General features: G+C 39.7%; 1 protein-coding gene across 2 annotated transcripts in view; it reads left to right on the forward strand.

Moving 5' to 3' along the window:
- tpst1 (tyrosylprotein sulfotransferase 1) overlaps positions 1 to 23,212 on the forward strand; it is a 58,126-nt gene that overhangs the window by 27,812 nt on the left and 7,102 nt on the right. For both annotated transcript variants that reach the window (XM_021324633.2, XM_012878732.3), the window contains exon 3: positions 5,701 to 5,899. In XM_021324633.2, coding sequence (XP_021180308.1) covers positions 5,701 to 5,899 — 199 coding nt within the window. The remainder of the gene's footprint in view (positions 1 to 5,700; positions 5,900 to 23,212) is intronic.

Consider the following 23,212-nt stretch of genomic DNA (forward strand, 5'->3'; position numbering starts at 1 on the left):
GTCAGAACATATGCATGCCACACTTTTTCTGTAATAAATACTGAAAACCATGTATTTTCTTTCACTGCACAACTATGCAATAATTCTTTGTTGGGCTGTCACATAAAATCCCAGTAAATAAATACACTGATGTTTGTGGTCGTATTGTGGCGAAATGTGAAAGAGTCCAGTTAGCAGGAGTACGTTTCCAAGTTGCTGTATATACCAGAAGAGCGTTTACAGCCAGAACTAATGTGTTCATAAACGTTGACCTTGCTGCAGTGAGTCTTATCCAGCCTATTCATCTGTTGGACCGACAATTTCACCCTGGATCAAGATCCATTTAGGGATTAATGGACCCTGATACAGTCTGATCGAAGGCGAGGCCAGCCACAAGTAGGCTTCAGGGAAGTCCATCTGCCTTTTACCATCATGAACATTTTATCTGACCTCCTTACAGTCCTTGGCATACAGTGCATTAAGGTCTACCCCCATGGCACATGGTAGAATATTCCTCTTCACACACTGCAACCACCAGCACTCCTACTCTTTATGCTTTGGGTCTCTATCTATATGAAAATCTCTACCAGTGGGCAGCCAGGCCCCAGAGTGGGACCTTGCCTCAGCATTAACATCAATTACCCAGACGTGATTTAATGGAAGCCCCGTCTAGCTGCGAGACCTGCTCCATTACTTTTCCCAGAAGAGGCAGATTTTCAATCTTCCCTAGCTCCACCCTCTTTGGGATCTTGATGTCTTTGTGTGATTCTCTTATCAGCCACTGTTGCTGCAGAGCACCAAGCTGTGTAAGTGGGGGCCAGCAATTAATAATTCACACAGTGAAGGCCATTAAAGCATCAACATGAGGGGAGCTGGCATCATTTTGTCATGTCTAAAGCCAAGAAGAGAGGAGCATGTGGGTTACTGTGAAGATGACTTAAGATAATTCAGTGTTCTGCTAGATGAAATATTGAGTGTTTTCAATTTGGCCCCCTAGTTACAGTGTTTACTATCTACCTGCCGTTTGGACTATGTGTTTCTGATATATTGTCTCATTCTCGCTAGTGGTTCTCTTAGAATCTGTTTCTGTGGTCCAGTTAAGTGTAATATGATAAATTATTTTAAAATTAAATCTGTTAAACTAATAACTTATTTAATAGATGTAAATATCATAAAAATTAACTTACCTGCAGCTAAATATTAAATATGCGGACGCAGCCTACCTAGCATTGTGAGTTACATGAATGTGAGTAGGATTCTGTTCTGGGTCAAACCTAGTTGTGGAATGTTGCTTTAATTTTCTGTATACAGAGTTCAGATTGGGGAGGTCTGGGGGAGTGAGGTTGGGCAATTAACATACTCAGAGAAAACAGAATTTAAGGTAGCTTCCAGATTTATCTGTACAAAGGGCATGATGGCAAACTTAGGCCTTCCATTAAGACTATAGGGAGTTGAGAGATTTTTATCTGTTCTTTTTTACACCTAGAACGGAAACCTTATGGTGATTTACTGGACCGGCAGCAGATTGGGGATTGGCCAATATTGTGTTGGTATATGATGTTAGCAACCTGACATAAATTCCTGCAATGGTGGGTTTTGGGCGCATGTCTTGAACTAATCGTTGCACCTTATGTAACCGATTTGTATTTGTATTCACCATATTGTAAAAATAAATCAGACCTTCATGTTATGGAAATACCCTCCTGATACAAGAGGAAAAATGGAGGTTTTATAAAAATGGCCGCTTATCAATGAATCGTTAGTTGATTGATAAGATCAATCAACTTTAGATCAACTCATTAATCGATAACTTGCATCCCTGTTCATAACTGACCCGTCAAATGTGGAGAACTAGTGTCTCTAAGCTGGATTCAAGACCAGACTGAGATTAAAGTAAAAAAAAAAAAAAAATGCTACGCATCAAATATTTTCATCCTGTTTAACATATTGTTAACAAGTACACAATAACAGTATAATGGTCAAATAGGGATTTTTCCTATTATGCTGTGTGTCTAAAACCAATACTGTTGTTAACATTTGTGGGTCAGCTGAAAACCTGGTTGGAGGTTCTACCTTACCTGGACTGTCAACAGTAAAGGAAACTATAACAGCAGAACTGAGACAGAACCTCCTGCAGAACGATGGTCATGCATCACGTTTGGGTAACACTTTATTTGAAGGGGTGTACATAAGACTGACATTACACATAACACCTGTTGTGTCATGTTTATGCCCTACATTTAACCTTGTCTCTGTTAATGTCAAGTTGTCATAACAAAGACATTTTAAACAATGTCAACTTTGCTTTAATAGTGTCATAATTTACCGAATGACAATTAATGACAACAGTCCTAAACATTCATAAAGAGTCATTTATGTTCATAACAGGTGTTATGCCATGTTTATGACAGTGTAATGTCAGTCTTATGTACACCCCTTCAAATAAAGTGTTACCTCACGCTTGTGCTGCAGACTGTTTGTAGTTAACTGGTTATATAGATGTTCATTTTCCTGCAGTATTTTTCAATCTTCTTGTGCAAATGTTCTGACGGTAAAACCAGGGTTCACCATTGCATAACTTCTCCTTTTGAGAATGTTCATTTCATCACAGTTCCCATCTCTGACTGAAAAAGTGAAGGCATTTAGTTTGCTTTAAAGTGCCAAACAGACTTTGTGTTAGGAAGTGACCATGACTAAGCAAAACCCTACTACTACTACTACTACTACTACTACGACTATTACTGCTTTTTCCACAGTTTCAACACAATTTGAATGATTTGTACGACTAAGACTTTGAGTACGGAGTAGTACAGAGCTGCTGCTTTTCATGGCAGGTTGCCTGCTTCTAACATCGTTGTAAAGCTCTTCACAGGAGCCTCTAGGGCCTCGGTGGACTTACCTAAAGTGATTCTCTCTCCATTTATTGCAGAGTGGATGTTTGGAACGTAGCCCACTTCTCAGAATGCATCTACACCGTTCTCCTGAGATGACAAAACCAGCTCACTCTATTAATCATGCAGGAGACTATATACCCGTACAGCGTAAAGATTCAATTGCAAAGTAAATGAATTAGAGGAAAGTGAATTGCTGTATTGAGGTATAGAGTCAACCAGGAAACATAGGAGCAGAGGGGCTGGCCAACAGGTGGCCAACAGAGGTGTGGGCAAGGAGAGCACCCTGATTAAACTAGTTTCAACCTGAGAAAGATTGATCACTTTCTAGACGTTATATTTCAGGTTTCAATTAATCAAAAATGAAACTTTCTTGATCCTACCATATTGACATTTTGCCAATGATACAGTTAAATCTTTGAGGAAGGGATGATCATTCTATACAAACCTTAATTCTGATGTAAAGAGAATAAAGCTTTAATTTGTATCACGTTTAATGAGTGCGTGTTTTGGGTAAAAATACTTGGAAATAAAATAGCAATTGCTGGTGGCTGTATGTTAGCATTTTTCCTTCCCTGGTATCTGCTCTGAGGCCTAAGTATCCTTTTCTGGATTATAATTGGTTAAACTGATCAGGAATCCATTTGTCTTAACCTCCCTCGCCTGCAGTATTTGTGTGTTCTCAATCACACAAGAATCAATCTTGTACCAATCCTGCTTCAATCGTTTGTCTCCAAACCACAAACGCTTTTGGCCAGTCACGTTGCAGTATTGTGGTTTAAGAGCATCAAACAGCTGTAACGAGGGCAAGAGCTGACAAGCCCACGGCTACACCAACATAAACATGGCAGTGCAGGAGGACACACGCATAGCTGCTGTCATATCTGTTTTGTCAGAATCCACAACTTCATCTTTGAAAGAAGAACAGAAGCGTGAGATGTGGTTTCTCATGCCGCCTGCTGCTTAAGTTTTGATTTTATACCGTGATTGGCTAAAACCTACCCTTGGTAGGCGGGCACTAGGTGTGGGCTCACCCAATCAGCCCAGAAAGATCTGTTTTCAGTCTAATTAGTTTTATTGAGCTGACACAATAAAGGGAGAGCTTAAAAGAATCTAGAGGGGAAAATGCATTCAGATCAGTAAACCGTAGTTTACATTAGTGTTGTGAGCCTGCTGAGCTTCTTAAATATTTGTCACAATAATACTGTTAGAGTTCTAAAACATTTAAGTTCATAGATCTTGTCTCACTTAGGCCTTGTTATAAAGTTTTGCAAAAACAATCATGAACAGTCTTGTTGTTGCTGATAAACTCACCACTGGTTCCAGAAATGTTCTCTTCCAGATAGACACAGAGAAAGGACCCAAACTGCTAGGCCAGGCCTGCATGTGGCGATGGACACGGTCCGTCTGCATGGGAGAGTTGAAGACTTTCATTTAGGGATGTTCCCACCATTCTGTCACAGATGCACTGATATAGATGCTTATAAAGCAGTTGCATTGCTTAGTTAAAGGGCTGATAAATGGAATATCTAGTTCATGAATTTCTCATAAAAATGTTTGGTCAATGTCTATCCATATGTGGTCTGATGGATTTTTACAAATCCATTTAAATATATACTGTTGTCTATATTGGGTCATACTTATAGTATAGATTTTTAGCCTTTGTAAAGTTTCTAAACTATGGATCTTTAGATGCCCAGTTGAATGCAGATTTCGGGGGGATCATTATTTTGATTAAAGACATTATTTCATGGCTGAAATAAGGAGAGTTGTTCATGTGAGATTGTCTTCTGTTGCTTTGAGTGATGGGATGTCATTTTACTGAGTCAGCTTGTTCAGCCGATTAGAGATATTGATGTCCAGGTACCCAATGTTCCCAACCTGTAATTAGATGTTTGGACTCGGATAATGTGAAGAGGGATGTGAAGGAGGCCAGGAATCCATCTTTTTGTGTTACATGAACAAATTACAGCCAATTGGATGTTTTAAACTAACCCATAACTATTTTATCTAACAGCACAACCTTCTTTGTAAAACAAAGACACTAAATTAAGAAATCAGTGGCACATCTATTTTTTCAGATCAAGTGCATAGAAGATGAGGGCATGTTCTGGATGTAAGTCCCAGTTTATTCTGGGCGTCACTGAAAGACAAATCACATTCTGCCCATTTGTCCTTTATTTCTTTCTTAAAGCATTTTTCATGTTCACAGCGTGTTTTATTTTTTTTTTTACTTTCTGTATTTCTTCTTTCGTCTCCCTGGATATTTCCAACCTTCCCATCTATTGGACTTAATTTAAGTTGATTCCCCACTGAAGGGAGTTTATAATCCTCTTCATTTTTCCAGCTCACATTTCTCTTGTTGGCGCTGTGATTCCTGCAAGCACCCTCTTTTAAATGTAGACCTTTTTGCAGAATTAAACCTGGCAAGTATTTGTTTTAGAAGCTCAAAACAAAGAATAAATCTGTTGGGTTTTGTTCGATCACATTGAGAATTTTCAAAATATTTGCCCTACTTGATCTGAACACACGTGCCAGTAATTTCAACACTCATTGCATTACATTTTTGGCATTTACATAAGAAAACCTTAATACTGTAATTAAATAGTTTTGTTTCCTACCTAGTGTTTCCTTTTTGCTGCTACAAAGTAAAAAGCGAAGATTATTCCATATTTATTACTGGGACTGTGGTATCAGAATATTTAACCAGTTAACCTCAGCGTCTTTGATCCTGATCTTTGCAGACATAGACTAGAAAAACGTGGAACTGATGCTGTGTTTGTGGTTGACATGATGACTAAAACCAGCATTTATGTCTTTTTATTTTTAGGGTGGAGAGGTCCACAGACCAGGTCATTAAGCCAGTAAACGTGGAAGCCTTGTCCAAATGGGTGGGAAAGATCCCACCTGATGTGGTGAGAGACATGGCCGTCATCGCCCCCATGCTCTCCAGGCTGGGCTACGACCCGCACGCCAACCCCCCCAACTACGGTCAGCCTGATCCCAAAGTTTTGGACAACACCAGGAGGGTGAGTTATGAGAAGATACAAGAGAATAATTTACTTTGTCAATTAGGATTTTGTAAGAAGTCAGATTAGTCAGTTCCCTGAAGTACTAGGAAACTAGAATGTTTTAAGGTATTATTTAGAGATGCAGTGGTAAGAATTCCGTAACTTGTCATCTCAAGTTTTGTAAAACTATACCTTTCAGATCAGTTTTTATCATTTTGGGTGTCATTTTGAGATCAGCTTTTAAACATTTTTCCTAGCCTTCTTGCAGAGAGCGGTCATTATAGTAGGAGCTGAGGCTAGCCTTGAGATAGCAGCGGTAAAACACTGTTCTTTTGTTTTAAAACATGGCCCAAAACGAAGAGGTTTCAGGTTAAACCGTATTTAGCATGCTGTATTAGCAGTTAGTGTGGTTAGCATGGCTAGCATAGCCATGTGCACATTCTGTGTGCTTCACAGAATGTTGACATTTCCTTTAACTTTGAGATTTCATTAGGGCTGCCAACATTTCTAAATCCAGTACATTTCCAGCCCGACTGATGCTGAAAGCTCTGAAGGATATTTAAAGCAACATTGCGATAAGACCTTCCTGTTTTCAGCTGAAAGTCTCTTGCAGCCTGAATGTCTTGACATGTCGTAGAAAATGGTTTTCTTTTAAGTAGGGTCACTGCTTTGTTTGACTTCCTTTTTTAACTCCCAAATAAATAGCTAACTTTAAGTTGACTTCCTCAGTACCACTATTCACATTAAGAAGTGTTGTCAGCATGAGGTTCATTGATGGGAAAAAGATCAGATCTTTCAATTTTGACTGGCTGGTCAATTGTCAGAGTTGTTCAATAGAAAAAAATGGTCCAATTTCGGTCAACAGCAGATTTCTGGGCGCATCTGCTTGAAATTATTGGATAAAACACCTGATTACACATGTGTACCCACACAGGCAGTAACAGGTTCTAAGATGCAACATTTAACAGATTTTAACTTTTTATTCAAAAATGTTAATGCCCCGGAAGCTTTCCAAACACAGTTTTTAGTATTACAATGACAGTACCACCATCTAATGCCTTTAGGGACACCGGCTTGTTGTTTTTGTGCCTGTAAAATAGTTGAAAATGACCTCAGCTGAGATGAACTACACATTTGCTCCATAGATAATGGGTTTTGGTGGAAGGATGTTAGATCATGTTGAAGCAGAGAAGTTCTTGTGAAATACAATCCAAATGAAAGCTGTTTTGGTGGTTTATATCTTGCGCTGTGTAATCCATTAGGCAGTTGTCTCTAGTGCAATAATACATTGGTCTATTTTTTAATCTCTATCAACCTTCTGTCTTGCATTCGTTCTACTGTGTGAATCTGCCTCCTGCAAGCTGTCAACCTTCAGGAAGTGAATCAGTGACCCACTCTTTTATTTACTCCATTCATTCAGATGCTGATGCAGCATTTTTCCCCACTCTAAAACCATAAGATTCCCAATTAATTACTGACCTTCACTGAACATTGCACAAACTTTCTTTATTTTCTGCCTATTTTTGGAACAGAACATGTATTAAAGTCATTTACCTTGATTTTATGAATTTTCTACTCCGGTAGCTAACTCTGGTTGCATACAAAGGTTTTCAGATTAAATGATCACGCCCTGTTGGCTTGTTATATTTTATATTTGTGTGATTTATGTGTTGTTTTTGCTCTGTTTGTTAGTAAACAAAACGCTCTTGTGTATATTTACCATAACAAGATCACGTGACTGGAGGTATGATATTGCGCATGCTTGCAATGAGTAAACAAAGAGAAGCAATGGAGCCGAGCAAATGGGCAACGCCCAGCAACTCTGGGGAGGATTCATTCAACCTGGAACCACTTTGGATCGGGTTGGTCTTGGACCACGCTGAGCTGTCACTTTACTGTGAGGCATTGCAGGACGATCTGCTGGCTCTTAGAGTAGCTGCATCAATTGTTGCCACATTTCTTTCTGATAGTTCAGCGGTACTGCTGGCAGATGGCAAAACAATGTTTGTCTGTGGATCTCACCCAGCGCTATGTACTTTTCAGGCTCAAAAGAGACTAAGTAAACCCTGTCAGGAGGAACGCTTGGCACATGTTGTTTTATCTCAAGATAAATAGATGTTTTTTTAGTAGTCATAGTACATGACTAGACCCCTTTAATTCCTCCTCCAGCTGAGCCTGAGGTGGAATGCTCTGTAGCCCTGCTTTCTGATTCGTCTTGAGTGCTGATGTCTTTCTTGTCCGTGTAACGCTGCGTACACTCATGTTTGCTGTTTTCTCCTTTCCCATTCGTATTTAAAGGTTTAGGAGTCTCAAAGTCAGCTTGGTGAACTTATGAATTAGAGCTAAGGGCTAAAACCAGAGGGAGAAAAGGCCTTCACATTGCATTCTGCCTTCCTGGAACTAGCCCTGAAAGTTTAGGGACAGAGGCTGCTGTTTCCATCTGGGTGTAATGTCTGTCTGTGAATCTTTAGTAGTAAATCAGCATTGCATTAGAGCCACTGCAGAGGTTAGACAGATGGAAAAAGCTGCATGTTGTTCCTTTAAGAGTTATTTTCAGCTCTGTTAGACGTTTAGCTGCGATACTGAAAGATTGTCTGTCCAGTGACTGTTTATCATAGCGTAACCTCCTCCCTGGAGTGCTGTTCAAACATATTTGGCTGATTTCCTTGCTCTCTTGCACAAACCCCAGAATTCTCTCCAGGATATCTGGATTTAGTCCTGAAAGGTCTCCTCTGTTTAGTCATGGAGACTTTTATGTTTTACATTAAATACTTGCTCATTTTTCCCAGCAAATGTGACAGACAATCTAGCTTAGTTTTCAGGGATATTTCTGAATAATTACACACTGTCTGAAGTTTATATTCATCACTGTCCACCAGCACTAGAACTTTAGACGCATCCCTGAACTAAATGAAATGGTGTGTTTTATGTGAGCTGCTGTTATTGTCCACAGCTAGAGAGCCACACCAGAGTCTTGTTATTCTGTGTCTCTACATGTTCCCTTCAGTTATTTCAGAGGAATAAATCAATTTAGCTAAACTAGGGAGATTATGTCTCTTATCCATTCCACATAGAGTGGTTTACAAACAGTTTAATGGCAGTTTTCTTATTCCCTCCAATCGCAGCACAATATCTTCCTAAAGCAGAACATTTTACATCATCAGAGGAGCACAACATTTAACGGCCAGATTCTTCTGTCAGTAAAGCCTAATAAGCTACAGCAGAGTATTCACTGTGGGGGAGGACTTCCTGTCACATGACACTGGTCTGATATTTGCTTTTGCTTCTGGAGATGAATCTCTACGTTTGATTTAACATCTTCATGTCCTTATAGTGGTGTATTTGATATGTCAGCCAGTTAAAACGTGATTTAATAACAATTTTCCCATTGTGGTAGAGTCCTCTTGATGAGGAATGATGTTTGACATTGTAATGGCGTTTCCATTCGCTGAAGGAATCCCAGAGGAGAAGGGTGGACAGGCTAGAAGCAAAGGAAGACTAAACTAGCTGGAATATTTTCTCAGCAGTGACTCGAATGGAAAGTATGTGGAATCTAGAAAGGCTGGAAGAACCTTTCATTTCTTTGGGTTATTTGTTTGGAATAAACCACAAAAAGATTGAAGGAGTTGAAACATACCTTCCACTAGGCTACAGTGAGAGATGTACTGATTGCCCTATTCTTGGTTTTTCCTATGCCCATAGTGTTTAGTTCTACACTGTTGAATGTTTAATTAAACTGTAACGAAAAGTTTCCTATGTTTCTGATTTCTGTTTGAAACAAACTTGATTACGCCCAGCATGAGGTTTCTTTGTAGTGGAAAAAGAGTTGTTTTGTTTTTGTCTGAAGCAGGACCAGTTAAAGTTCAATTGCAGTATGTCACCAGTTTAAGTGACAGACGGCTTGTTCCTTAATGGAAAACCTCAGCATTTATCTTACTGAGCAGTAAAGTCAAGGTTCCCACATAAGGGGAAAAGTCAGGAACAGTACAGAACTTAAGAATTTTCCTGGCTTGCATAAGTGTGGGAAAAGAAAATGGAGTTTGGTAAACTCTGACGAAAAAAATGCTGCATTACTATGCAGTTCTTTGGCTACTAATAATGGCATTTAAGGAGTTTAGTGGCACCTCGGGGACATGGCGTCTTGTTGTGTGTGCGTGCATAAAAGGAGTAGTATCTACAACCCCAGTGCTGTAGTCATTTCAAGCAGCTGTAGTTGATCGATAGTAGCATTGTGCTTATGTCAGCCTCTCCTCAAATCTCAATGCCTCTTTTGTAAAATGAGCACAAAGAAGCACATTTCTTCCAGTGCGGTTGTGCCTTTAAAGCCTTCTCGCCCCATGTTATCAATTTTCTATCCAGGCTTCCATGTGTGAGAGTGCTGCTCCAGCATTCTGCTGTTTCCTTCACAGTATTATGGTGTTGTGGATGTTAATACTTCTCCAACATGTCTGTGGTCCTGTTTACATATTTGGGAGGCAGTAAATATCCCTGTCTGTGTGCTTGTTCTTCCTCTGCCGCTGCTCTCTGTAACACTCAGCTTTGTTTTTACAATAGACCTGCGTGGCATGTTGACAGCATGTGCGTGTTGAAGCCTGTTTGTTGGATTGATGCTGTGTACATCTGCAGCCCATCCATGTGAACACAATCTGCTGGCTTTTTATAGTGGCTTATTTGGCCGCCTTCTCTGTGTCTCTTTCCTCTCAGCTCAAAAGTCCTTTATCTCATTCAGAGATGGTCAGTTAATGATTAAAGCTTTACAACATTTCAAAGTTCTGTAGGTTAAACTTAACACCTCAACTTCTAAGGTCTCTGGCTCTCATTTTCTTTGTAAATGTTTTGCTGGAAACAAAACTAATGATGAACTGCATCTTGAAAATTAACATATAAACAAGATTGCTGTAAACAAATTGTTGTTTTTATCCTCTCACACTGATTTTGCTGTATAGAGGACTGTTGCTATTAATTCCCACTACAGATATCCTCATGCAGACTTTTTGTGCCTAAAATGATCTGTCATTTCAGATTAAGTATTTGCCAATAACGAGTCTCAATCCAACTTGTGCATTATCCAGGCAAGGCAAGTTTATTTGTGTTGCACCAGTCATTCTTGGGCTAATTCAAAGGGCTTTACAGGAAAAACAAAGGAACAGAGAGAACAAAAATAAACTGAGTCACCAGAAAGAGCATAAAAAGCATAAAAACGTTAACATGACTAAACTTGAGCAAATAAAAAGCTAAGACACATTAGAAATAACAATCTTTGGTCTTTATGGGTAAGCTGCTGTAAAGTAATATTTTGGTCCTGTTGCAGAGCTTGAAGCATAGACAGGGCTTTCCCCACTGTATTAGAAGCCTGATGGGCCGCCAGGCTAGGCATCGTTTGTTTTAAATGCCTCAATTTTTTTTTTTTTTGTTTTGTTTTGTTTTTTTTACATGTCCTGTCTGGCAGTTTAACACTCAGAATTGGTTACTTAATGCCAAAGAGAGCCCAACAGATTTACTTTCACATGTGGAACTTTACTGATTTCGCTATATTGCTCTGCTTGACACTCATGCAAAAGACTTTGTTAGATATTATTTTGGGATTATTTCAAGTTCACAGAGACAGAACGAAAAGGTAAAAGACAAAAAAAGATAACATCCTCGGGGTCTGTTTCCACACATGCAAAGAAACATATAAAAAAAACAGCAAATCCAACCTAAAAGGTATCACAGGTGCAAACAACCAACAGCTTGATAATATCACTGAAAAATACACAGTATTATTTAATACAAGATGTATTTAGTGACAGCTGTATCATGAGATGCTCCTCAAACATCAAACTCTGCGTTTCCTTCTTTGAATACACTGAAGGCCTTGACGGCTCATTTATGGCCAATGATGATATCCAGCATTTTTTTGCTTGCTCTGTGCTCAGTAGACTAACAGCCCCCTTCGAGCTGCACTTCGCAGCGCTGCGTAAACTCATCCAGAAAAGCGGCGAAGCAACCAGTGCACTAACTTTTTACCTAGTGTCAAAATCTTATTCTTAGCTGAGAAATACACAAAATATTAAAGGAGGTTCATAGTAATGAGATAAGGCCTTTTAGTAATCTTTTTAAATGTAGAAAATGACATCACAGCACAGACATTGTCATTAATTCATAACTATAATCCCAGTCAAGAATGGGAATGCAGCAACTTGTTAAAAATGTATGGGTGGGAGTGTTTATCAAAACTCATAGAAGCAAAGGCTGTAGTCCATTAGAACGGAATGTTTGTTGCAGAGAAAATCTGGCTCGCTGCTCTAAACTAACCCACTGGATGTTGGAGTACCATTTGGAAATCCTTTATGTGCATTCTTATTTGTCACCAAGCTGCTCTGAAATATTTACTTTATCTCCTCTTCAGCCTTGAGTTCACCTCAGAAAAGGTCATTTGGATCTGCAGAGCCATCACTTGGAAAGAAGTATTTGCTGAAAAGAGTATTAGCATTTTGGAAAATGCTAAATATATTTTTTGGACTCATTGTTGCATTTACCTTGCCAGAGCAGAGATATCAGAATAATGTCACATCAATTTGACAGTGTTTCAGTTGCAAGTTGAATGAGCTCTGGCATACTAAGATTAACAAGAGAGGCTGATAACAGTCTGTATCTCTGCATGTCATACACTGCAAAAATGCTACTGTCGCAGCATGCTCACTAACAGAGGCTGGTCTGTGGGTGTTACAATATTACTTTCTTTTAGAATCACAATTTTAGAAGGAGGGATTTTTGCAACGTCAATGACTTGATGCAGTTGGTTGGGCTTCCTTACATAGATAACCTTTGACCAGTTGGCATTGTAAACTGAATTAAACTGTCATATATTATACTTAGGCTTAGACAGACATTATTGTCATTCAATTTACATTCACAATGTTCATTTAATTGAAATATGTTGCAAGGCTTTGAGTAAAAACAGAAGACAAAGGAGACATTATTAGGATAGCATACTCTTGAAAATTATTTGTTTTTCATTGAAAATCATTTCTTTAAAGGATACAATTTTACAGGTGTTAATTTGAAATTAATTGGATCAGTGTTTCTTGTAAAGTGCTTTAAAATTATATTTATTGAGAATTGGTGCTTAATGAATAAGCTAGATTGATCATGAGCACAATGAAATAGTTGGAATATAAACCAGGATTGTCGTTTTCACTTTTGGGATGGGCTCCAGGACTGATGCTGTGATTTTACTCTCTTGGCTTAAACGTGTTTTCAGTTTGGTGGGAGACTTTGGTTCAGGGGGTAGAACAGTTGTTTTGCAACCTAAACGGTCTGGGTTCAAATTTTAATTCCAGCTTCCTCCGGTCATGACGTCAGTATGCCTGTGGGCAAGGCATGAATTACATGTAGTTACCCTGGTGCGATAATCAATAAATCGCACAATAAATTTTAATCAGAATCAGAAATACTTTAATAATCCCAGAGGGAAATTGTTGTTTCAGTACAATCGCCATAAACAAACAAACATTTCAGGGGGAGACGATTTACTGAGGCCTTGCTGCCAAGGAACCGCCTTACACGGTGCCCACAGGGTGCTGCCATTACTCTGTGAAAATATAGAGGCAACAAAAAGGAAGGTGGGAGGGAAAAAAACATAACTCATACTTTATCCTATAACAGTATACAGTTTGAGATATCAAAAACCTCTTGCACAAAAAGCACAAATAAGACGAGACACATATAGCAGAAGGTAAAGATTTGAGACCAGTCCCATATAAATTCATCAGTTTATATGAGCATCAGTTATGTGTGTCTGTTTGGGTGAAAGTGTTTCTATTACACTCTCCAGAGGCCATTGTCCTTGATGTTATGAGCCGGCCAACAGTTCAGAAAGCATCCGCAGGTGTCAGCGGGGGAGTGGGTAGCCGGGGAGAGTTTCTGAGCATTCTCCGCCATAACAATCCAGGAGTAGAAATAGGGAAGGCTAATATGTTATTTGTTATGAGGGCAAGCTGCACTGACTTTCCTGTCAGCTTTAAGTCTTTTGCTGGCTCCAAATGGTGAAATCCAATTTTCCAAATTGTTGGGCTTTTCCGCGCTTCACTTCCAGATTTTATCCCATTTCCCCTTGAGTTCAACCACCAAAGCCAGTCTGCGTTCCAGCACAGTCAGCTTTTCGGCTCTGCTCCTTCCCCTTCCAGGTCTGTCCGTTCACAGCCTTAGTGAGCGCGTCATTTACAGCCGGTAGACGGATCAAGGCCAAATGGCTACCGACATCCGCTGTATTTGCTGATACATCAAAAATCCACCAAATCCACCAATTTTTCCGACGGGTTGCCTACCCGTCGGAAAAATTTGATCAATAGCATTGAGAGACCAGCTTACCAGATCCATGTTTTTCAGAGTTCGGTTGATATGAAGAAAGTGCTCAGAAAGACAAGACATAGCAGCAGAAGCAGGAGAGGGGGAGGTGGGGGGGTGAAAGCTGGAGAGGGGAGAAAAACACGACCGACTTCGAAGAGAGACAGAACAGAAGACTAATCACATGATTAATTAAAATAAGCTCGATAATTTGCGTAGGCATGCTTGCTAATTTCCCCTTGTATTTCCATCTCTTCTGTCTTGAGACGGGAGAACAAAAAGTTTTCAGTACGCAGCATCGGTGTCTGCTCACCCCTCACTTCTTGTTTCCTCATCTTAGGAGGGGTTAAATCTTTCCAGGAAAATTTGTTAATTCTGGTGGTAGTGGTCAGGTGGCTAGTGGGAGCTGTTATCAGCTCCCCGCGCTTAGCTAATAAGCTAATAACAGCTAGCGTGTTAGGTTAGTTTAACGGCAGGTTTTATGCTGGATGGAAACTTGACAATAGGCTCTCCAAATGACAATAATATGATTTATCGCTGTCATGAACTGTTCTGTTGAACCCGAATTCAGCCACACACAGAGTTTTGTCTTCAGCAGTTTATTGAAAAGTGATTAATAGTGGATGAGAAGAACCAGAGAGCTGAACCGGTCTGGAGCAGGTGGATGATGGCAGGAGCGGAAGGAGCTGGTGGACGGGAGAAGCTCGACAGCAGAGTCATGCGAGCACAGGTAGCCTTCTGGGCTGAAGGGAGAGCGCAGAAGTTTCCAGCAAGGCCAGCAGCACAGTGAAAGTCCTTGGTGCCGGAGGACAGCAGGCAGGCACAAGGAAGATGAGGTGAAGGCTGGAGCACTAGGTGAGCAAGGGGCTAACATGAGGTATGTTGGGAGACGTTTCAGGAATGAAGGGCTGGCAGAGGAGGCCTTAAGTAGGCAGAAAGGCAGGTGGAATCAGTTCCCTTGATTAGTGACGGCAGGTGCAGTGATCAGCAGTGAGTGGAGATGAGGCTGTATGGGGAGATGGAAAGTGCTGGAGCTGTCCAAGGTGAGACAGGTAAAAACTGAACCCTAACAATTGCAATACGTTTTAGAAAAAATTATTGTCCAGCAAAATTTGTTATTGTGACAGGCTTATATGTAGTCGGTCATCAAACCTTTTTAACTTGATACAGAGCTATATTCAAGCTTCATTACTATAAAGCATATTAACATTTGCGCTCGGTGCGCTAGATTTTTCTATAAATGACATGAAGGAAAAGCAGGTTTGGCCGTTAAGATATGTTCTCCGATTTGTTGAGTCTTCTAGAGATTCTTGAATGCAACACCCCCACTCTGTTTATTTATGTAACCAAATTAGAGCAATCTGAAGCGAGATTGTCTTGTGAGAAGGCATGTCACTATCACATGAGGTTGCTGAGAGAAATGCAGAGGTCCACCACTGGAGGAACAGCAGCACACTGCTGAAGTTAGTTAGCTGAATGCAGACCCTGTAATTACCCTGTAAGCAAACACTAATGACTGCAGTGTGAGTCAGTTAGCTGCCAATAGCAGTTGGTGGGTAATGGAATAGCATCTGTTCTTTTTGAAGGTTTTTAGAGGTTGAACTTTACATGTTTCAAGTATTGTTGGGAAGGCTTTGGAGTAGATACATGTACACTTGTTGGACACACTGCTTAGTGAAGAAGACCAGTTGAAATGTCCTCAAGCGATTTAGTCAGAGGTGGCAGGGTTTTATGTTTTACTTTTTGGAGAAATTCAAAAGTTTTGAAATTAGACTGTGGGATCATCTGGTGAGAATAAGAGTTGCATTTCAGTTGAATGCTACTGTGGAGTGACAAGACTGGCCAGCTAATGTTTAGGAGTCCAAGGAGGTGCTTTCTGGAATGAGTTCTATTGGTATTAAGTAAATGAGCTGTATGCAAAGCATTCTATGTTCACCTTTAAGGAATTCCCAGTCAGGTATGATTTGGGATTTATTTTTAGATATAAAAGATGGACTGAAAGGCTAGCAGGTAGCATAAATCTGCAGATAACGGGCGCGTCATGGCGCAGCGGGTAGCGCCACCCGGCCTTAGTCCTCGACGCGGTGGACCCGGGTTCGAATCCGACCCGTGGTCCTTTGCCGCATGTCTCTCCCCCTCTTACCGTGCCTATCTCCTTCTTCTTTTACACTTACATCACACCTTTTGAGAAATGAAATAAATAAAGAAATAAGCAAATTGGGACCTTCTGCCATGAATTAAATGGGTTACCAACTTTGTACAAATGAAACACCTGGATGCATTGTGGTCTCTAAAAGTCTGGTGGTTGGCAGAGTCCCTTCCAGCTTGCTCTAATTGAGAATCATCAGGCTTGACTTTGGAAGCCACAATCAATAGCTTTTAAGTGCCTTTGAAGTTGTTTTGATCCCTTGTGAGAAATGGATATTGGGATCAATAAGTTCCCAGCTACTCCACAGAAGTAATAATGAGATGTGTTGAGTAGAGGGCTGAGACAAAAATATCTGGAGAGCTCTTCATCCAGCAGATTGTGTTTTGCTTCCATAGCTGGACCTGGACACTTAATCATGAGCCGGCTAATTATATAATATTGATCCATCATCACTCTGCCATCATAGTACGCTTTGGTTCTCACACTTCAACAGTTTCCTCTTCATCAAACCATCCACATGATGATAGAAGGAAGAATTATTAATGGGGATCTTTCATTGAGAGATTATTGATCTGAGTCTCATTTAGTTCAGACAAAAACAATGTTTGCGTTTGCTCCTTTTAATCAATAGAGAAGCGTGCATAAATGGGTTTGTTTGATCATTTTTATTTTCTTCTTTTTCCGGGTAGTGCTGAAGTCACTTTGGCCCTTTCTGGTCTTCATTGATTCAAGTCTGAGGCCTTTTTAAAGAAAACTTTTTTTGACCTTCAGCAATAGCCAAACATGTTCTGGTGACTGTGTACAATCTTCTCTTAGATTTTGCTTTAAGTAAAAATTGTCTCATCGTGAATTATCTGGAATGACTAAACAAACTATGTGACAGACTGGTGAGGTGTAACCCGCCTCTCGCCCAGTGAACACTGGAGATAGGCACCAGCAACCCCTGTGACCCCATGAGGGATAAAGCGGGTCAGAAAATGGATGGATGGATGGATGGACTAAACAAACAAAAGAAAAAAGGTTACTATGTTAAAACAGATAAAAACACATACAGAAACCGCCTTTAGAAGCCATGGTGTCTGTTACCAATGTGTGAGAATGTTGATGTCAACCTGGCACTCTTCCAATCCAATATGAATTTTGTCCTTGGCTCTGATGGCATAACAAGGACAAATAGCAGTCCCTTTACAGAACAATGTAAAAATACTGTACAATTGCATGCATGTACCAGACAAACACCCCCTGAGGAGTTAAAAAATGTGCAAATCAGTGTGCAATTCGGTAGCAAAATTATTTATGAAATATTCAAGTTGGAGAACTATGCTATTTGCATAGATGTCCAAACAAATACTCCTTAGGAAACTAAAAGTGTGCAAATAGACATTAGCATGTGAGAGAGAGTGGAGATAATTCTCAATTGACGTGATGCCGCCTGCCAATCGATCTTGGAGGCCTGTCAATAACTGACCAATCAGCGATCGCAATTTGTCCCAAAGTGAGATGCTTCTTACCTGCTGGAGCTGCAGACCCTTTAGCTCTGACAACATTGTTTGCGTTTTATATTATTAACACATTGAAGTGAGAGGGATATTTTTAAAAAAATATGGGTAAAAATAGTTAAACGTGGTCAGTGGAGAAAGTGTAGTTCAGATGCACGTTATCCCAAACGTTTAGAGGGTGGAATACAGTTCATACCTTTTCCAAAACCTAAAAGGCGTCTAGAAAAATGTGAAAGGTGGATAAAGCCATGCGACCGACAACCTCACAACAATGATCAACAATGGTGATCATGGGAACTACTGTTTTAAATCTACAGCAGCAATTCAATCAGATGATTTCTAACGGTTATTATTGGGTTTATTTCAGTGTTAATTTATAACTAACATATTAAAATAAAGCTATATGACGGGATAGTTTTATTTAACTTTATTGTCTGACCAGAGCCATGGAAATGAATCATTCACTTGTTTTTAATAATGATCCTGGGATTTGGAATATTGCCTAATTAAAGAGAACAAATCTGACTGCAAATGATAATATGCTTTTTTACACTATAGTTTAAAATCTTTGTAAACATTAAACAATGTTAAAATCTTGAAGGTTGAAATATCTTTTTTATAGTAAAAACATCTACTTTGATATAAATATTAAAAATGAATTAAGTCAGTTAAATTTAAAATGAATATTTTATGGAGAATCATTTATAAAGCTAATAAAGGGTAGTGGTAAGAAGAGGCAATAAAGAGGTGTTCAAAGGTGTGTAAACAAGAACAGGTGAGTCAAAATATTTTTAAGAGGCAACTGAAGTGATGATGGAGATCATACAAAAAATAATTGTGATTAGTCGACTAATTGAAAAAATAATTGATAGATTAGTTGACTATGAAAATAATCGTCAGTTGCAGCCCTGCCTGTTTAGCAGTCCCACAGCAAACATGTAAATGTTCAAAAACACTTAATAGAGAATAGAGAAAACTGAACAGATTGAAAAATATGATGCAAAAAGAATATAAAGATGTTTATGCAGCAGCTGGGCAGACTACATTCAACCTTTCTGCACTCTTAGCGAATCAGAATGCACGACTAAATGTATTTAAGGGATAATAAAGTGGATTTTGCTTAATATGGCCCTTTAAATGAATAAATACTTGGTTTAACGCATCTTGTAGCACTGCACATGTCCCTCCACTTTGCTCACTGAAATCAGATCAGTAACCGTCTGGTCACTGTACTTTTCAAATAAAAGCATTTTGTCTATCCCCCTGAGTTCCCTCTTACAGAAGATGGAAGCAGACAAGCGTGTAGCTGAAACATTCTCTCTTGCTGGTTGTGAGTCGACACTGCCGGCTTCTCAAATTCACTGGGCCGTTATCACGTTTAACCTCCTGAGACTGAAGCTGAGTCACTGGGAGCTGCTGTGAGAATTGAAGCTGAAGCTCAGCAGGGTTTGATTTGGCCCCACCACACTGGATTGACCTCCTGCCTGTACCAGCAGCCGCTTTGGCTGACCTGAATGTGACGGTTCCTGCCCAAATGGGCTCTTCATGACTCAGCTAAGGCATCGTAAGGCAGGCTTTCTGGGTTTTAGCTCAAACTCTTATCTTGTAAATGTTGTGATCAACACATTGAAGAGATTTAGGGTAGATTTGAAATGTATATGAGTCAGCATTTTCAGTTTTTCTCTTGGCATCATCTCTAACTCATTACTTTACTTGCGTGTTTTGCTTTGCACATGTTGTGCGGTTGTTTTTAAAACTGAAATATGCTTTGATGTCTTTGAACTTCTGTTTTCACTAAAAAAACTTCAACATTAAAGCCAAAGCAGTTCATGCTGACCTGAACCTTAATAATCAAACTGAGATTTACTGATTTGGGAGGATTCGGTGGTACTTTCAGACAGCAAGGAGAATCCATGACGGTCTCCAAAAGTAATGTGTAACTGTGAAATAAGAGAAAAAATCATATATCGTTTCCAATCTTTAAGAAAAAGTAAGTCTAAAAAATTGTGTGTGTTGCAAATGGAATTGCTCCAATTTAATCATGTGTCCCAGACTAAAACGAAGGACAGAACTATCACTTGTGCACGCCACAAATCTGGCCTGTTCGGAAAAATGGCAACAAGAAAGTCTTTGCTGAACCAAAAACAACAATTCAGTTTGAAGTTTGCTACAAGCCATGCAGGGGTCACAGCAAACACGGTGCTGTATTTAGATGAAACTAAAATGTTTATGGCCTTCATGCTAAATGTTTGTCGCAGTGAGCACACACCACCCATACCAGACCTTCCTCACTGTGAATCATGGCGGTGGCAGTATCGTCATATGGGGATGATTTTAAATCCAACTCAGAATCTGGCAGGACTTGAACATTGCTTTTCACTGATGTTCTCCATACAATTTGACTGAGCTTGAACTATTTTGAGAAGAACAATGGACAACGGTTTCAATCTCTGATTGTGCAAAGCCGGTAGAGACAAACCCCGAAAGACCTGCTGCTGTGACTGTTTTGAAGGAGCGTTCTACACACTGTTGCCTGAGAACAGCTGAATATAAATCCACACCACAATTAGCAGATTATTGTTTGAAAAACACTTTAAAAACAATGAATCAATTTCTTTCCGTTACAAAATGATGCACCACTTTGTGTTGGTCTATTACTTAAAGATATAGTGGACGAGTTTTCAAGAAATGTAGGTAAAAAAAAGGCCAAGTCCCTTTTTCAATAACTGTGCATGTGCAAGACCATCCTACCAGCTCATCCTCTCCTCAGGAGGATCAGGTGAAATCCACTCTGGTCTTATTTCATTCTTCTGAGGCCTTCCCCTTCCTCTCATAACCTTGTGTTTGCTTCTTGTGACTCTCAGTCATGTTCAAAGTATACGGTGAGAGCAGCAGATCTACAATGAACGGCTAACACCGAAGCTAACCGGATACAGAAACACTAGAAGTGCACATGCACAGCCATCGGAGACTAGCAAGGAGCAAGGAGTTTCCCCCATACTGGCATACACATTGCCAGTATGGGGGAAACGTCACAAAGACTGACATATGGGACAACCGATAGATAAGATGATCCCCCTGGAACTCGAAGACTAAAGAAGATCGTCCACTAGACATTAAATTCCCAGTTAAAAGCAATGAAGTTTGAGATCTTAACGTGACAAAATGTGAAGAACGTTCTAGTAAATAATAGTTTTGCAAGGAACTGTTACTTGAAAATGCATCATTATTCTTTTTTTCTTCTGCTTTTGAACCGGTTTGACCCAGTTCTTTCCATACTGATAAATCAGTACTTAATATCAGCGCTAAGTCAGTGACTCAGTGGCTTTCCGAGGTTGTCTTGTACTAAACAAAACAATCTGAACTACACAAAACCCCATTTCTCTGTAATTTGAGAAAACATGCAACATGACAGGAAGGGGCTGGATGGTGCAGCCTTGACATTAGCAACAGACAGCTCCTTTGCTGTAATTCGGCTGTGGCAAGATGAGAAGAAATTGGCAATGCAGCATTTGTATGTGCAGAGTGTGGATTGAGCCAGCATGTGCAGTCTGAGGTTCCTGCCATCTGTTTTAGCTTGTTTTCAGTGCATAGGCACTGCATATTGCCTTTTCAATATACCTCTTTAATAAGAATTTGTAATGTATATTTCGGCTCTAATGGATCTGGAGATCAGAACCTCTCAGAAAGAAGAAACCCTGGCCTTGTGTTACGGGATCTCATGAGACAAAAGTGACATCTAGCCTTTGAACTGACCTAGCTCAGTGTAGTCTGTCTGTGCGACCCTGTCCTGAGAGAAGCTGAAAAAATGGCTTCTTGGAGGAAATCCGAAACATGCACTCATTTCTCTGCTCTGGTCTTGAGGATCAGATTCCACTCCACTTCTGGCCACTTTCAGGCCAACACCCAAGCCAGCAACACTGTACCACAGAGGATTAACAAGAGCTTTTGTATTGTGGGGAAAATTGACTGAAGAGCAGCTTGTTTTCTTCATATTTTACGTACAGATGCAGGTAAGTTAATTGGCATTCTTTATCTCAATGAAATTATGCCACTAAAAGAAGATAAAGTACCGTACAGGTGCTACAACTATAAAAAGCCAACATCTGCATGATGGACGTCACATGGAAAGTAATTGACTCATGGATTTACTTTGGGCACCGACAACTGGTCCTTCTGTCATGAGAAAACTGCACAACAGCACATCTGTTCTCAGATGTAAACAAGAAAACTCTCAATCCTCCTGATTTAACATAGAGCTGGGGACACATTTACACAATTCTTTACCAGTTTTAGTGAACTGCAACTACTGCATCAGTGTAAATCAGATGGGATCAGCTGGAAAGGCCCGAAAAGCTGTTCATGTGAGAGAATAACCACATCAATAACATCAGCAAAGTATGTCTCTTCAGCTTTATTGATTTATTAACATTAGAAATACTGATACTGTAGTGAATGCTATTACAATAGTAATGATAGTAAAATATAATTATTGCATTTTCCCATTCAAAGGACTTCCTACAAAACCTAACAACTAACTGTCTATACATAACTAAAGATGCTACCCAATAAATCATGGAAAAAATAAATTGATCTCAGAAATTCTATCTATCTCTTTTGACTTGAATATGAAATCTAAAAATCTGATAAATGGTATCAGATGCTAAGGACTACTTGCACGCTTTTTAGCTTCTCAGGAAGTGTTGTTTGGTATATTCAACTTGAACATTTTTATATGAATATATCGTATTATCTAATAACAATTGTACAGTATTCTTCCCTTCTAATAAGTCTTTCTCCCCATCTACTGTTCAGCTTAACTTTAGCTAAATTTAGCTTTTTTCATAGTGGTAAGCCACAAAAAGGTCATTGCTAAAGAAGCTGAAAGGGTGGGAAAAATGCATAAAGAAACAAACATATAAAGAAACATAACATTGTGTTTCATCAAGTCCAAAGTCACTATTTAGAGTATTTCTGCTGTTAAGCTTTATAGAAATACAGATTTGGAGAGCCCTGCTTTATTGGCCATGGAATTACAGTGGTTAATTGGCCAGCAAACTGTCGGACCTCAACGTCAGAACCTACGGATTATTGTGAAACGTTGAGCCTGGGCTTCCTGAACACATCAAAAGAGCCACAGCCTGGTGTCTGTCCTCTATGCCACGCTGCACTGATGCAGTAATTCATGCAAAAGGAGTCCAAACCAAGTACTGGATGCAATAGAACAGGGGTGTCAAACTACTTTCTATATAGGGCCACTTTGGCATCATGAAGTCATTAAAAGGGCCGCTTGCATGAGTAGAGACGATACTTTTCATTTCATAATTTCATTCCAGTTCACACTGTAGTATA

Source organism: Fundulus heteroclitus, chromosome 18 (assembly GCF_011125445.2).
Source record: "Fundulus heteroclitus isolate FHET01 chromosome 18, MU-UCD_Fhet_4.1, whole genome shotgun sequence".
Taxonomy (NCBI): domain Eukaryota; kingdom Metazoa; phylum Chordata; class Actinopteri; order Cyprinodontiformes; family Fundulidae; genus Fundulus; species Fundulus heteroclitus.